Raw genomic sequence first — 17,726 nt, 5'->3', positions numbered from 1 at the left:
AATCTGCTTGTTAGGTGCTCTGAAGGAACTGGGGCAGTCTGGGGGACTTGTCCTCAGATCAATGGTTGCTTGAGTACGCTGCTTCTGGAATCAGCAGTGGAGCCCAGGACTCCCAGCACAGGCCTTCCCTTTGCTCATCAGCAAACTGTCTGAGGCAGCCACTGGCAGGGTGGCCCCTTCCCATCTAGTTCTGGGACCCTGGGTGCAACAACCCATCACTCTCTGTGTCGCTGTTTGTTGACATGGTAGAGAGCAGCGCAGTGAAGCCAAAGCATCCTATCTCCTTGTAACCACTGTGATGCCAAAGCATGAAGTTTGTTTTATTTGGTTTATTGACTTAAAAAAAAAAAAATCAAAACTAAGTGTATCATGTATGTTTAGGCCTTCTACCTTCAAAGGACAGAGCATGCTGATGGAAGAGTTGCCAAGTGACTGATTTCAGCCCCTGGAGCATACACCTAGCGTAATGGTCCTTGCAGGTTTCCAGTATTACTTGGTGTGCAGAATGCAGCTGTTCAGTGTTTTGTTCTGTCCTCACTCCTCAGTGTGTGTTAGGTACATCGTGCTGTTCAGACCCTCAGCTGAACATGGAGGTATGAGTGTTCCCTTGGGCTTCCCAGTGATACTCAGCACTACCATTGTCGTGTGCTTCACAAGTGGTAATTGATGAGTTGTTACTATCTCTGGTTCACAGGTAGGGAACTTAAGGTGCAAAGAGATTAAGATAAAAGTGACCATAATTTGGGGTACTGGTTTTACAAGCCGTGAATATGATTTTCAGAAAAGTTAGCATTATTTAAGAATGATAAGTGTAAAAGATTATGATATTGAAACTGTAATTGTATAACATTTCTGCGGAGCAGAAGTTCTGCTCTTTAGCATCCAGATCCCAAGCCAGGTGTGAGGAAGAGTAGGAACGTACAATTGATGACTGCCTGTGGAAACTTGATTTATAAGATTTGCCCTGTGTCACATAGAGACGTGATAGCACAGGAAGAAATACAGTCCATTTTTCCAGAACTATATTTGTCTTCTTGATCTCTAAATCATATTCCCTCTTACTTTGCTACTAGTTTTCTAACTTGTACAGGAAATAATATGGGGGTTTTGCTGATAGCATTAGCAGTAGAGGGAGCAGAAGCCTGGCACCTTGACCTCACCCTGACGACTATCCAGAGCACCAGTCATCTGTGCGACTGAATGGAGGCAGAAATCCTGCAGCAGCGGCTGTGCAGGTCATATGTGCTGTGACTGTATTCGCCTGTATTCACAAGGTTTATTTCATGGGCAACCTGATTTTTGAGCATGTGATGTATTAATAATACGTCCTATAAAAAGTACCCTTTTAGCGCACCATTTGAGAGCTATTTTTAAAAAATGTATAGCAAAAACGTGCTCTTACAGGAAGTCTGAAAGCTCTTGCTCTGCTTGGAAAGTCTTAAAACAAGTTTATTCCTGAAGAAAATAAATCCATGTTTATCGTAGTGGTTTTATTTCTTAATGAAATACACTCAGGAACTTTTCTGTATGATACTCAAGACCATCTTTGTGCTTCAGTAATATAATTAATGTTCTCAGAAAATAGGATATGGGTAGTTAAACTGGAGAAAGGAAACCATTTTATTCAGTGATGTGAAGCTTCGCAGAACAAATCAGGGTAACTCATGAAGAATCCATGCTTTCCCATCTGAGCAAAGATACAGTAAAAGATGGGTGACTAGATTAACTGCTCTTAGTGGTAAATACAACTACAGCTATATATGGCTATTTCATGTCAAGTAGGTGAGACTCTCTGAAGTAAAGTCATTTGTTTTCCTTATGAGAAGGGAGATTGAAAACTAAAGTAAGCCTGTGTAAATTCCTGACGCGTCATCTAAGCTCCAAACTAACTGCGACTGTCTGGTGGGGACATGGCAATCCAGAAGTGCCCAGCTAATGCCTCTGCAGATTGAGAACCCATTTATCACCATGATCGATGGAGTGCAGCAGCACAAGGGAGGCTTATTTGCAGAGCATAACACTGGCTCGCTTGGGCAGCAGGTCAGTTCTTTCCTCAGCTCAAACAAGGAATTAAATTCTAGTTGGCTGCAGCTCTGCTGTATGGGCACTGTATCACGTGAGACCTGTGTGCACCACCAAAGGAGCTTCTTGGAGGCCTCCAAACAGTTCACTCCGTAGCAGATGGCATCTGAACAATCGGCTGAGAAGATGCAATGCTCTCTGTATCCGAATGCCTGCGGCCGGGCTCTGTGTGAGCTGTATGTGCAGCAAATGTGAGGAAATTGGTGTTCAGATAAACATAGCCTCCCTGAGAGTGCTCAGCTGCCCCAAGCTGCAGAAGGACAGAAGGCTTGGCAGTGGAGCTGCTGGCAGGGTGAGCAGCCAGGAGATGCTGCCACCGCTGCCCCCACATCCTTGCTGTTGATGTTGCTGTTGGAGGCACACGCAGCCTGCAGTCATACCTTGTTTTCCATACATACATGCCCTGAAATGAAATATGAAACAGTGCAACAACTCTGGCTCCCGAGTTAAAAATTAAGTAGCAGCTGAACTGTTAGAAAAGTACTTACGCTGAGGAGGAAGAGGAGGAGGAAAAAAATCACTGAGAAGTAATTTTACTTCAATGATGGCCTTGGGGTTTGGAAGAGTTTCATTGTGTGGCTTCTCTGCTTCATTTTTAGCTACCAAATAGTGTGTCAGTCTGCTAAAGATGCAATTGGGGTGGACTTAAGCAGGAAGAAGAGAATAGAGAGGTAACCATCTTACTCCTTGGTGTAGTTTGCATCCCACATCACAGGACAGGTAAAACTGAGCAGATCTTTGATTGTGACAGTCAGCATCCCACATTAAACATTCCGCCAGTGATACTTGTCTGTACGCGACCTCTGACTTCAGCGCACATTTCTGTTGTGTTACCAGCAGGATGGTAATTCCTTCGCTGCTGTTGGGGAAGAGAATTGTGAGATCTGCCTCGTAATAACGCCACAGACCTTCCCCACTTCAAAGCAAAAATGCTGCTCTTCTTCAGAAAGGACTGTGGAAGTCCATTAGGTCAGAAGAAACTCGGTTTGAAGAAAAGAGTTTGTCAAATATCCACAACTCCTTGGCAGCAGGAGAAGATTTTTGTGCAAGACAGATGATATCTACTGAAATATGTTCTTACTTTTTCTCGCCAAGAAATCTTACCCCCTTCTCATTCTGATGACAGGAAAAAAACTCCCTCTACTGAATGCATTTCAAGGGAGTCGTTCCTTGCTGTGCTTTTGAAATTAATGGCTAAGCTGAATTCTTACATACTTAATCAGTTTCTTTCCTTCATACCTGCTGTTGTCACCACAGCCGTCGAGTGCAGGGAATCAGGCAGCCTTGCGCTGGATGAGCATCGCATTGTTTGTCTAACTGGAGCCTCATGGCTTTTCTTTATATATATATATATATTTTTTTTTTTTTTTTTAACGCGGGTGAACAAAAGTCTGCTTCCTCCAGCCTGTTGTGTGCTGACACCTGACACTACAGTCGGTGCAAACGTGGCTTGGTTATGGTTCCAATGCTCAGATATCTGTTGTTTTCAGCTGGCTGAGATGATAAACTGCCGTAGTTTTGCATTTCTTCTTGGGTAATATTTTCACGTGATACGGGCGATAACAAGAAACCTTCATTATCCTGCCAAGTTCTTGGAATATACTCTGCTTTCTATTGAACTGGAAGCCTCTGACAGTCATTAGTGGGAATGTTAAGGTTTTCTATCTTACAGGCTTTCAAATCCGAGAGTAGCAAAGTAAAGAAGGATTAATTTGTCCTTTGTTTATATAGCTCTCAAGCTGCTGCCTTGTTCTGGAGAATTTTGGCTTTGCTATGAGAACACAAAAGACCTCTCCATTTTCAGGACTGAAAACTAACTTTCAGAATGTGGTCACAGTTCAGTTAGTGCAATGGCCACTGTCTCAAAAGAAAAAAGACGTGAGAAAAGAGGTGCTTACTTAACCTCAGCTCAGCTGAGAGTTAATTTGCCAATGACTAGCCCATCTGTAAAGTCGTTAGCTGTTTCAGCTGAAGGTTCACTACAGGCTCCACACCGCAGTCAGGCTGGGGCAAGCTGTGTTTTCCTCCTCACCAGCCAGGCTGTGCCCATGCAAGCTCCTGTGCAGCCACAGTGCCAGGCTGACAAAACTGGGCTTGTACCAGTACTGCTTTTTTTGGTCATTGGCACTGCTTTCGGACTAACCAGTATCAAGAACAGCCTTACTGGTATGATTGTGTCTGAAAAAACAGCACTGTGCTGGTGCTGTAGCGTCTATTAGTAAAGTGTCTCTCATTTGAGCACAGACTGGGGAATTGAGATGGATCCGGCAGGCTGCCTGAGCTCCAGGGAGAGAAAGCCAACCCCAGGGACACTCCTCCAAACCCTAGTGTAGATGCCAGTCTGCCTGCTTGGGCTCTTGGGGCCTGGAACATGCCATCGTACTCCTGGCTTTAGTTGGATGATTACAGATGAATTCCAAGTGCGCTTCCTATTCAGTTACTGTATTTTAAGCTCTTTTTGTGTAGTGTGTGAAATTTCTGATTATTGAAGCTCTGCACTGGGGACTAAGAGAGCCTGGTGCCTATTGTTGTCTAATTAAGCTTTTTTCAAGAAGTTGGTGTACTTGGGAGCAACGCCGTTGAACTTCATTGTCTGGGGTTATCTCCTAAATTCTATTACGAGGTAATTTCCAACCTGTAGTTCTTGTTTGTTTTATTGGAGCATTTTTTTCCCCCTTCACCTGTTAGTGCTTATTTGGTTTTTGGTTTTCAGCAGCACAGCAGAACCCTCCTTCCGACTGTTTTTTTGTTTTCATTCATTGTCTTTTTCAGCTACCTGAACTGCAAATGAAGAGCTTTGTAGCTAGGTTAGTAAGTACATGGGAGAGAGTCATGGGAAGCGAGCGTGGACTATTCCCAACTGCACGATTGAGTATGCTTGGAGAAGAGTTCTTCCCCACCTCTGTGTTGAGTTACACGGTCATGGGAGTGACTCACAGCAGTAGAAGCTGTGTAAGCCAGTGCAACCCACTCATAAGTCTAGGACAGTGCATCAAAGCAGAAGGATTTGGTGGGGGTGGAAGGGAAGAGAGACCGATTGTTTTCATTAATACTGTACTATCAAGAGTCAGATCCTTTCCTAGTGAATAGTCAGGAACCTGAATGCCTTACCTGATGACGAAAAGTGAACTAGATTACAACAGCTCTGGCCTGCCCATCGGTGTGGAAGGAAGGCTGGTGGAAATGATGGTGCCCTTGAATTGCTGCGTGCAGAAAGACGAAAGGTTACAATGCAAACTTGTGTATCTTGACTTACCCGAGCGTTCTGCATCTGAGGATTGCTCTAAACTACACACTTGATGCCCTGTGACTGCAGAAATAATGATGGCAGAGCCTAGATGCTTCTCAGGTCTTTTGTAGACCTCATTAGGAGAAAAAGTGTTGGTTGTGGTGACTGGTGAGGCTTGTTTGGGATTTGGTGAGCTGGAGTTTGACGGGAGAGGTGATACTGGTGGTAGACTGATACCAGTGGAAAAACACCGGTCTTTTTGGACACACCAATTTTAAAGAAGTCTGTAATACTTGAGGTGATTTATAGCTGATTTTGTTGTCTGTTCTGCAAGAAGCTTCACATCTTGGATCTTAATGACAGGTGTGAGAGTTTTCGGTGTGAATTGGAAGTTTGGAACGGAAAGTAACTTGCAGAGATGTAACAAGTCAGCAGAGATCTTGTCACTCTGTCTTTCATCAGAGTGGAATATTGTCTTCTGTAAGTCTCTGCACTCTGAAGTTGGAGAAATATTTCTCTGGTTAATAAAGACCTTTTCATTTGCAACAGAACATACTGAAGGAACATGCTGATGATGACCAAAATCTTGCCATTTCGGGTGTCCCCGTGGTCAGCTGGCCCAAGAAGACCACAAAGGTAATGAGATACAATTACTTACTAATATTGTTGTGCCAGGTCTTGGTGTTTATTTATCTATAATCTGAACAAAATCCTGTATGTGATAGTTAAGCAGCTGCTAGCGTTTTTAACACGAAATGTTATTTTTAATGGGTTTATGATTAGGTATTGGAGCAGAAAAGTGCCTCAGCTGGGAGAAATCGTTAAGAGTTTTCATTTAAAAATAATTTGTTTAGACCTTACTTATCTGTATAAAACTTCAGTATGTCTTAGTAATTTACTAGTCATGGTTAAATCTAAAAATATTGATGCAACGTTTTGTGTAAAATTAAATGATGTGTAAATCTTACAAACTGGTCACTTAGTAAGTGCTCTCATCTGGATGAGAGGATGTTTTTTCTCTTATACTCTGAGACCTCCTGAATTCTCTGTACAAGTGTGCCACAGTAACTTCGGAGAGTTGGTTTTTATCCCTCTGTCTTCATTTTTCCTCTTATATATGGGAGTAATTCTCTTCACTTTGCAGGAGAAGTATGAGGCTTGCTTCATTAATGCTTATAAAGAATTTGAAATAATTAACTAAAGAATAATGTCAAAAGGCTGGATGTTATAAATAACAATGGTATGTTTACCACACTCCAGTTATTCAGCATGCTGCAAAAGCAGCTTTGCTTATGTAGAAGATGTCTCATCACTTCTATTTTTACATTCGTTTTTCACTGAATTAGTTTTATAATACATAATTTCTTTAGAAATGCTGAAAGGGTCAGTCAGCTTAAATCGGGCTTCTATCTGAAAATCTGTTGTTGTTGTTATCATTGTAAATAACTTTCAGATAATTAACTGGGTGAATTATTTTCCATGTTCTCACTTTTCGTGCTGGTGCACTTGTCATGGCTTTGCATGGAATCACTTGTAGCCACGAGAATTAGCTGTTTTCAGATGGGAAGTAGGAGGCCATGAACATCAGACTGCCAGAGGAGAGTGGGGCAGAATGAGCATATCATGGTCCTTCTTGGTTTCTTTTTGGTTTTCAGCTGAGCCCATTTCAGATATCTTGTTACATACATATTTCCGTTTCAGATAGTAATAAATAGGAACATGCTTTGTGTTTAAAACATTTATTTGTTTAAAAACAACAGTGGAAAACCTTGAGAGGAATAGGTGTCAGATTCTCCACTGCGTTGATAGCTGCTGTTCATTCATCAGTCAAGTATATTCTAGGCATTGAATACAGCAAAATCTCTGTGACAGAGGAAAATTGGTGGATGAAATGTAAAAAGCAAAATTAAGAAACAGCTGACTCTCATTCTGTATCTTTTGAGTTTGTGGTAGAAGTGAGAATCTTCATGTTTTGAGGCTTTTGTAAGCTTTAGTGTTTGCTAATGCTCTTGTTCATTTTTGAATCCTTGATAAATGGTTCATTTCTTATATTTTATTTCTGTGCATTGGCAACATAACTGTAACAGTAAAAGATGTGTATTTTTTGTGACTTAAGTCTTATCTCTCTTTGCAGAATCCATCTTGCTGGTTGTAAGTTTTTTTTTAACTTTCTGGTGCTTATTTTCCTTCAGCCTTTCTGAAAGCAAAAGCTTTTAGAAGGCATCATTCTCCGTGCTGAGGTACAATAACAAACACACACACATTGGCTGATAACAAATACGAGGAAAACTTTCACAGAAAGTCAGGCTTGAGATTGAAGTTTGGAAATAAACACAACATTGTAACAGAAGAAATCCTTTCACCTTTGTGTTTGCTTTGCTTAATCTGTGATCAGTTTGTATTATGTCCTTTGTTTTAGCTAAAAGGTACACGTGCAGATACGACCGAATGTTTCCCAAAAGGATTTTGCTGTTGGGCTTCCGATTGCGACTGTCCACATCATCTCACATGTCGCAGCGATTTCCCTTGCCTGCGAGCAGAGGCGAGTGAACAGGCCAGGGAGACACATCTTAGAGTTGAGCCTTTGAGTCCCGAATTAAAAGATGCTGGAAAGACAATATAGGGGAGATTTGTATAAAGTCAGTGTTAGTAGTTAAGCTTGGTTATTTCTCCTTTGTTCCCTGTAAGTCCTGATAATGAAATAGAAGATTTTTACAGAGGAGAAAACCCTTAGGGAAGGGGAAGCTCCCTGTTAAAATTGGATTGTAGCTGGTGGAACAAGTCTCCCTGGCCAGAAGATTCCACGAATGTTGAGCACAAGGCAGCAGAGTAAAACCTACCAGTAATTTTGCTTTCTGTAACACACAGGAGAAATGCCAAATACTTAACAATGCCTTTCCTGAGATACTGGTATTTAAAGGGAGTGGCAGATACGATACAGCATGGTACCAGCTATTGTGGGGCTGGTAAGACAACACTGTGGCTGGTATATCAGCTTCCAGGGAGAGGAGGCTTGTCTGATTCCAAGACCATAAAGAAAAAGAAGGGAACTGAAATCCAGAAAGAGGAGGCAATAAGTGGAAAGCTCTCGCTTTCTCCCAAGAGAAGGCTCCAGAAGAGATTTAGAAAGACAAGAGCAGCAGATGGAGAAGGAAGAATAAAGCCAGCATTAAATGCCAAAACATTTCAAAGAAAATGGAAATGACTGTAAAGAAAGGAGGGGAAGAGACTAGAGACAGCAAGAGAGCAGGATGAGGAGAGAAGCAAGTACTGAAAAGGGATGGAGTGGGAAAAGCGTAGAGCAGAGGGAGAGAACTCTTACTAAAGTAAAAGATCCTTGGAGTAGGGACAGGGAATGACTTAAAATATGTGAATAACCCAAGTAGTGGGGGGCCAGGCTTTGTTATGTTGACTTGCTTTTGAAACAAAGTGCCTTAATAATCTGAATGATTTTCTAAGCAGCAAATATTTCCCTTTAAAATCGAGTCACAGTTTCTTTTCTGTGCTGCTAGTGCCGTGCCAGCAGTGCACATGGTTTTGTACTGCGAAATGGTTGCTGGAAGGCTGTGAAATTCTGGGGTTTGGGGAAGAAATGTGTTCGCTCACCTTAAGTTACTGTGGGTAAGGTGTAATGGGCAAGACGTGTAAGTACGTGGAAGGACCCATCCATATGTCGTGGCCCCATTGTGCTACATCGCTCCTGTCTGCCATTTCTAAAGGCATTTGGGGTTGTCAGTTATACTGCAGTTCGCTTTCAAAAAGAGTTACTGACTGAGAAAAGAAACAGAAGTACGGATCAAACATGTTTTTGTGAGGAGATAAAATAGACGGGTGACGTTTGGTGACCTTGTGGTTAGTGTACAAAATGGGAGGCGAGGGTCTGCGTTCCGGTCCCAGCCCCGCTGCAGCCTTCTGTGTTGCATGAGATGAACGGCACGTTTCTGCTCCCTGAGCTTTTCCATATGGAGATGGTGCTTCCCATCCTGGGAGGCTGCGAGGTGAAATTAATGTTTATAAAGATCCGTAACATCTCCAGCAGAAAGTTTCATAGTAAAATGTATGAACCATTATTATTTAATAGTAACAGAGAAATGGTGTGTGATTCATAGGCACTTCTTCCAGATCGTATTTACTCAACTTTATGGAGCTTTTTGAGTCTTTTGTACATTTTCTAATTTATTGATAATGACTTAGCACAATAATTACACTCCAGTAGAGACTTTTTTTTAAAAACAAAATGCTCTTTCAGAAGAAGCAAGAACCTGCCTTTTTCTTTTTGCTATAGAGTTAGAGGAAACAGTCCATTTTCAAAAGAAGTCTGTCTGATAATGATTCATTTACCAAAACGTTTGACTTTGGCAGGGATCCTAGGGATATGTACAACGATCCTAATTTAGGCCTCTTAGAGGAATCAGGAATGTGGCACTGAGTGGATATTTGAAACCTACTTGTCCTGATGGCTGACGAGCAGTTTACGGACCTTCAGACGAGACAGCGCATTTTTCCCAGCTGGCTGCCGAGCACGGATGCAGCTGTGGATATGTAAACCCCATCCCAGTTTCTTTGCTGGGGGTTTGTGCAGTAAGTTGTCCTTGCTTGGTGCAGCGCTGAGGGTTACCTGTGGGTTTTTTTGCAATGGTAGGCTGCCATCAGAAAGGAGGAACTCCACAGGGCAGACTGCTTTGAGATTTTGGGTTCTTAACTGACTGAAGAGGAGAAATAATGATAAGAAACTGACTCCTTCCCCATGCCTAGGACACGAACTTCTGGTTGGTTTGAAAAGAGAGCGGCGCCTAAACCTGATTTTCCACTGTGGTGACACTTCACTGGTTCAGAAAGCTGACTACTGTCAAGCCAGATCTTGAAGCCCACTCTCAAGATTTGCTCAGCCCTACAATATCAGAGTTCCCATTTTATCTGCACAGGAATTAGGGGTAGGATTTTATTTAAGGAACTCCGAGTATGGCCCAAGCAGGAAACCATGTGTTTTTCAAACCATTTCCTATTTCTGGAAGACAACAGTCAACTATAGTAGCATGTAATTACACTCTGTGGCAGTGCCTTCTGTTTTTATTGTGATAAAGATCTTTAGTTGTCTATGTAGAGCAGCTATAAAGGATTAAAATATGTTTGGACTCTCTTGTTCTGTGAAGAGTTAGAAATTCAGACTGTGAGCCAGATTCTCATCTCTCTTACCTGGCGCAAACCTAAACCCCCACTGCATTTGTAATGATAGCAAGTGTCCAAATATCTATAGGTCTGGCTGTGAGCAGGAGATGAAGCTGTAATTTTCAGAAGCTGGTTAACAATGCTGCAATATGTGGCTGTTTTTCTGATGCCTGTTCATATGCTTTTTCCGTGTAATTTTTACCTGTTGATTTTAAGAGAAGGTACTTGAAAAGTATAATAAGAAAATGGTAATATCCATATTTAAGGGAGTACTAGTAATTAGGAAAGGCCAAAACCTGAAATTTTAATTGGATTATGTTGAGTTTTTTTAAAAAACAACCTTCCCTCCGATTGGCAATGCAAATAATGTTCATAGCTATGTATCAGTGCATGAGAACCAGGAAGAAAAAGTGATGATAAAAAAAAAAAAGGAAGACATCTCTCAGGCTGGGGTTTTTTTCTGTTTTTGGGTTGGGGAGTGGTGGTGGGTGGGCTCAGGGTTGAAAGGGACCTTCTAGGGTTTTGACTCCACTTTCCTGTTATCATGGGCAGCATCTGATTCCATTCATTAGCGAGTTTTATCTTACAGCAGTCTATTTTTTACCCCATTATTTTTACTAGAAATCTTTTTGCAAAATTCTACAGATACATCCATGTATCTGAAAAAGAAGGATTAACTCGTAAGGACCAATCTGTGAGAGATAGAGCAAAAGGCTGATCAGTATGGCTGAGGAAATGTTGAGCTAGTCATACCCCGTCAGACCAGACAGTCCTTGTAGCACCGTGTCCTGTCTCTGACGGTGGCCGGTCAAGCTATTAAGATTTGTAAGAACAAAGCAGACATACAGTGATCTTTCCTTTCCTTATCTTCCCGGTTAAGCTAGAAGATTGTATCTTCATCTTTTGTGTTTAACGTCCCCTGGTAGAATTTTTTTTTCCTATGTGAATTTAACTAATAATTTGTGGAACCTGTTGATCTCTTCAATCTCTATAGCATCCTGCAGCAGTATCCCCTGCATTTTCCTAAAGCTCTGTGTAGAAAAGTACTTCCTTTTGTCGTTTCAGATGTATCCCTTAATATCATAAATGCAGTTCATGCCCTCTGTGTCATGCATTTTTAGAAATTTGAATGAAGTCTCCTGTTCACCTTCTCTGCACTGTCGATATTTTTATGTTCCTGTTACTGCTTCTCAGTCATCTTCCCCCACCCAAACTGCAAAGCTGAAGAACACTGGCAAGTTCAGTCTTTTCTGGTACACAAACCATAACCATGTGTTTGATCATCTTTCTCACTGTCTTCTATTCTGGTTCCACCATAGGTGGTTTTGAGGTGAGGGTGGATATGGGACTGCACAACCACATGTAGTATTCAAGATGTGGTGTTTAAGAGCAGAGACTAGAAGAACATGTCTTGTTGAGCGTGGCACAACAAAGTTGAAGGGGAAGATGATTGTTGTGTAAGTACTTCAGGGAGTATAAACACCAGGGGAGGAGAAGAGTTAGTTAAGCTCATGGACAATGTTGGCACGAGAACAAGTAAGTATAAATGTACCATAAATAGATTTAGGCTGGAAATAAAATTTCTGATCATTGCTCATAGTCTGAAGTAAACAGCACATAAGAAAACCAGTAGACAACTGTGATGAAAAGGGTGTTAGGTTCTTAGAAATAACTTGTATTTTAAATAATAAAAGGCAGTGGTATTAGCCACCCTCTCTAGATCTGGAGCCCATAGAGGTCCTTGGGCACATTCAAGTTACTGCTGCCGTTTCCAGCAAGAAACCTTTTTCCCTTTTCATGATGTTTCACATTAAAAATGCTGGGAGGGAACATCTACCAGGTTTTTGGTAACAGAGCTCCTTTATATATGGCTCCAGTTTTATGAACATGTATGAAACATTATGCATTGGATGAAACTCGAGGAATAGTAAGTAGATGGACTAAGAATCAGTGGATGCAATAAATATGATTGTATACAGGAATTAGGGGATAAAAGCATAAATTCAAATGTTTTGAGAAACTTCAACTTGAAACCGATGTGATTTTTCGGAAGCGTTGAGCATTATTTTCCATCAGGTTTTCTTTAAGTTCAGGGGAAGAGATGCTAGGTGGATAAAGAACATTCCTGAAAACCTTTGAATAAATGCTTCCAGTTTTTACTTGCTTGCTTACTAAGAATTCCGACCATAGCTATCGCTAGGCCAGCTCCACCCACAGAGGCAGGAGCACCCAGGTACTAGTTACAGCAATTAGTGTTTTAACCAGAGTGGTGTCTGAAGCAAATCTGAGCAAGTATAAACGGCACAACATCAAAACAGCATCAGTTTCAGGAGCCTGCCCGGGGGCTACCACCGGGAAAGCTACATTCCTCCTAGTAGCAGTGGGAAAACTCTGCCAAATTCCCTGTGACAGACCAGTCCTTGGAGATCCACTCAGGGTACTCCCTGTGGGGATACGAGTGTATTAGAAAGCAAATGCTGACAATTAAAAATGAGCACTTAAGAATTGAGTCGTCCTAGTGTAGGGAGAAACCTGAGAAGGGGGAGAAAAGAAAAGGTATAAAGACAGCAAAACAATTCTGTGTAAATTGTACGATGTATTTTTCTGCTTGAGATTCAAATAAGTTTTACGTCAGTCATTCCAAGTGGCGCAGGAGCAGAAAGAGGATTTAAACTGTCACATTTCGTCCTTGGCAGGCACCAGTCTAAAGGTGTTTGAAGTGATCTCACACAGCACTGCCTGAACTCTGCTTGGTGTCAACAACAGTTTTGAATGCCAATAGTCTGCGAGAAGATTTGCATATACAAATATGTGTGTATTGTGAATCCTTTTTGTTGATAGAATGTCCTGATTATGAAGTTCATAATCTACTGCAAATCAGGCATCTCTTGGTAGTTATGGGATGCTAATAATTAATTTATCTTCCAGAAAATAACTTAAGTACAAAAGAAAATGAGGATTTAAATCAATTTAAATTTGTTTTTCTCTTTACCAATTTAAATTGTGATTGGAATCAGTGATTTAAATAATTTTGAATAATTTCTGTTCTTTTATACTGGATAGTAGATGCTATGTGGTAGGAGAGCACTGAAATTTATTCAGAAAGATATCCCAGTTCTGGCTCCTGACAAATCCATTAAGAAACAAAACCACATAGTTGAGGTTTGGGGGATTTTTTTTTTTCAGGGGACTTCCCACAGTAGCTGTATGCGTACGAAATTAAGCCCTTTCTCTGGTAACTATACTTAGCAGCAGGAAAAAACCTGATTCACCAGAAACAAAGACTTCTTCAGGTACTGTGCAAAGGAGTAAGAGCTGCTGAAGCTGCTGGGAGTTCGTCAAGCATCGGCTTTCCTGGGGCAGCGCTGACGAGGAAGGCAGCTCCTTGCTTGACTTGTTTATTTTTCTGAGCACCGCTTCAGTCTCTCACAAACATTAGTCCTCAAGACAAATTCATTTCTGTGGTACCTCCATGCAGGCCAGAGGAGATTCAGGGTTTGGTGTACATCTGTCATACATAACATGCCCAAAGAGCTTCACTGTGTGTTGCCTCAGTATTTTTCTAAAAGCTTTGCCTGGTGATTTGACAGATTATTTCTCACCTCAAGAGGCTCTACTTGAAATATTGTGTCCCTTCAGGGAGTAATTATAAATAGCAAGGACTTGAATGAGCACCTTCTTAATCTTCCATCTTTGACTTAATATTTTCCTTTCTTATCAACCCTCAGCTACTTGCTTTGAAATCTGACCAATGGCTTTATGTGATTAATACATCAAACAGGTAAATTAGAGCCATTTTGACCCTGAGTAGAAATTCGAATGGATTGGAAAAAATGAACAGACATCTCTATTTTCAAACTGTTGTGCTACAAGTATCATACGAGAAGATTTATGTATTCTTCCCCATTGTCATTCTTCTACCATATGCATGAATATTCAGTAACAGGAATTTTTCCCAACTAGGTCTTGACTGCCATTTTTCAAGATAGCAGCTTTCTCTTTATTTCATGACAGTGAAAGTGCCGATGAAAACTACTTCAGTCTTAAGACCTTTTTCTTAGATAGCGTATGTGAAATAAGTTGACAGGTCTTACATTTTATCACCAGGAGCTTGACTACATTCACCGCTGAGTTGGCCAACAAAAACAAACAAAAAGCTAAGTTTTGAACCTGGTTTAAGTATTCCAGCATCCTTGTGCTCTCCCCCACCTTGACATTAAAACCATTCAAGCTTTGAGTTACGTATCTTCAGATTTAATAGTTCTGTTTCTGGATCGAAGCACATTGGCAGAGCAATGGGGAAGGCGTTTGTCATTCTGCAGTAAGTGCTGTGCAATTATGGACATTAATCCTGCATGCACTTTTCAGAACAAAATTGAATTGTATGTTCTGTCCCTGAAAAGATGGCTTCCTTCTAGTTCCATAGCACATTGAAATTAAAGTCTGCTGAGAATATAAATGAGATCTTGTTTCAACTTTATGACTTTCCTGCAGGCACTAGTAGACCAGATGGAAGAGGTACAGAAGTGTTCTCCTTTTTGAAAATTAGCAAATACAGAAAAAGATACGGATAAATTCTGATAAAAGTGAAGCAGCTTTGAGACTTAGTTTAGCATTGGTTGTTTATGTCCTGGATGTTTCCCTACAAATCCAAGTCAGGTTTGTAGGTGACAGCAGAGCACCGGAGCTCTCATGAGGCAAACTGTACTTCACCTTTTCCTTTGCTTGCCTTTTGTTTGCCTCTAAATGTTTGGGTTTGGTTTCTAGATTTTAAAGCTGCTGCCCACACGTTGGACACCACTGTCTGTCGTGGAGCGTTCTGTGCTGTGTGTTAGAGTGCACTGAGCCACTTACAGGAGAGCAGGTTACGTATTCTGGTTAATCGACTCTTTCAGCTAGCAGCCACATCTATTTGCATGTTCTTCCACAGCGTGGCAGTCACTTCTTATCTTCTTAGAAGCCTGCTTCACTAGTTTTTGCATTTACTGACACAACATGGCTCTTGGAGACACAAACTGTGCTGTGGAAACACACTGTGGCATGAGGATCTATGGAAGAAGGAAGCATGGCAGGATTTCCCTCATTTCCCAGTGAATAGTTCCAGTCATGCCGTGGCTCTTCCTGTAGAGAGTAAATTCTTAGATCCAGATCTCATGAACTGTTGAGCTCTGTTGGTACCTCTCTGTTTCCACAAATCTGAGGCTGTGAAGACAGAAGACCTCATTTATTTATCAGTAGGTTCTCAAGATGCAGTGCTCACATCTTGTGTGGTAGATGAACTTGATGTTTCTCTACTCTGCAGTCTTATTTTTAAGATGACAGGGTGTTGGGGATTTGAGGAGTTTGTTTTGGTTTTAAGGCTTATGAGAGAGATGGAGTTGGGTGAGTTACTATCAGCACGTTCTGTCTGGGCTCTTGCTGTTTTGGGTGCTGCTCCTCTACTACACTGTAATAGTCCATGGTCGTTGTCCTTCATGAGATAGTCATATAACCCTTGCTGCCTCTCCTGTTCCTGCGTTGGATACTGGTTAGGGAAAGTATGTGCACATGGAGGGAGTGATCAATGTATTATTTCGTCTTGAGCTACTTTATTTGATCTAAAGTTAATCAAGCAGACTGTTTATTAAAGAGATTGTGACGGATACTCAGTGCATCTGATGACTACTCTTGTGTCATAGTTCAGATAAAATAGATAGTAGGAAGTAGTAGGATCATGATACTAGACGGATGTTTGGGTTGTCAATGTCACTGCTAGTGTTGAGAATATGACTGAAATATTGGCTGGAACTCTTGAGGAAAGTGACATGAAATTTGCCCAGGCCCAACAGTTGAGATCATATTTCATGTGAATGGACACTTATACCAAAACAATGAACCTTAGAAAGCTATTGGGTAACTCTCTTGTTCTGATACAGGTCAAGAATTGTGATTCATAAACATCTCAGTGGGTTTCCTTTTCAAAAACATATGTGCTGGCCTGCAGAAAGCAGCAGCTCAAATCACAAGATCTTTTTTCAAGGGCATGTATATAAACAACTTTGAGGTTGTTTTTCCAATTGTTCCCATGTAAGTATCTTTTCTTATACGAGCTAAATATCGTGTTCTATAAAGGTGCATAAAAAGTTTCAGGGGAAGGTCACATCAAAGGTGCGTTAGTCCCACATTAAAAAACTTTATTTCACCTCATATTGGGAATCACAGAATGATAAACTTCAGCGTCTAATACGAAACCGCGGATCCTGTTTAGCGCCGGTAGGTAGCAGCGGCTGCAGTCTCTTGGCACTAGAGATGCTCAGGAGCAAGTGAGTACAGCGAAGGGGTTGTAGTCTTCCTCCCCCCATCTTGGTTTTACTACTTAAGGATATTTGCATGAGAATAAAATCTGGTTCTTTGGCATTCATCTGCTCCTGCTGTTTATCCTTCGCTTGAGGTTATTGTCTCAGTTTGTGACAACATAATTGGTTTCTGTGGAGAAGATTATGATATTGATGAGACTTATATATGACTTCAGGTGAGGTGCAATCAAAAGAACAGTTCAGAATAGAAGGTACTGTCTGTTTTCGTGCAGTTTTCACTAAGGCTCATTCAGCAGTTTAATTAAGGATGTTATTTATTACTGAATTATATCGCGCAAAGCTGTAGTGTGGACACAGTTATGCCAATATGGGCATGGCTAGGGTCAGTGCTGCTTATTTTGTTTTCTAAACTGATGTGAACCGCGCCAGGCTAGTGAGATACACGCTGCTCACACAGGGTTGCTCACTGTTTGTTGTAATTTAGTGTTCTCCGGTGTAGACAAGCTGAAAGAACTGAGCTGGAAAATGCTCTCTTAATAGTTCTTTCTGTGTATTAAATATTTCTTTGAATGGTTAGCTGCTCTTGTACAAGATGAAATTTTTGGAGAGCAATTATGATCAGAAAAGTTTATTTTATTGTGTTGTTTTCCCCCTACTGATTCCCAATTTGCTATTTTGTATCATATCCCATCCAATGTTTTTAAACGCCAGCTCGGCAAAGTTCACCTAGAATTGGGAAATCGTTCTGAGATCTTCTTGGCATGTGTGTCTTCACTCCTAAGGCAGGCCTCGTAATTAGAGCTCGTTTGTCAGTTGTGTTGCTGTTGTAAGCAGCAGACTGGAACGGTGGCAGGGCTGGCTGAGGAGGGAGGTTTGGTGTGGGTTCCCCTTGGTGACCTGCTAGCCCAGGTAGGCTAACGCAGATATCGGGAGCGCTGGTATGCCTTGGA

At 41.3% G+C, this 17,726-nt stretch overlaps 1 protein-coding gene across 4 annotated transcripts in view; it reads left to right on the top strand.

Moving 5' to 3' along the window:
• The window catches only part of KDM2B (lysine demethylase 2B), a 121,473-nt gene that overhangs the window by 76,156 nt on the left and 27,591 nt on the right, over positions 1-17,726 (top strand). For all 4 annotated transcript variants that reach the window (XM_086623781.1, XM_086623782.1, XM_086623780.1 and 1 more), the window contains exon 12: positions 5,861-5,947. In XM_086623781.1, coding sequence (XP_086479907.1) covers positions 5,861-5,947 — 87 coding nt within the window. The remainder of the gene's footprint in view (positions 1-5,860; positions 5,948-17,726) is intronic.

This window comes from Tauraco erythrolophus, chromosome 19 (genome assembly GCF_009769465.1).
Source record: "Tauraco erythrolophus isolate bTauEry1 chromosome 19, bTauEry1.pri, whole genome shotgun sequence".
Lineage (NCBI taxonomy): Eukaryota > Metazoa > Chordata > Aves > Musophagiformes > Musophagidae > Tauraco > Tauraco erythrolophus.
This window is presented reverse-complemented; position numbering and strand designations above follow the sequence as displayed.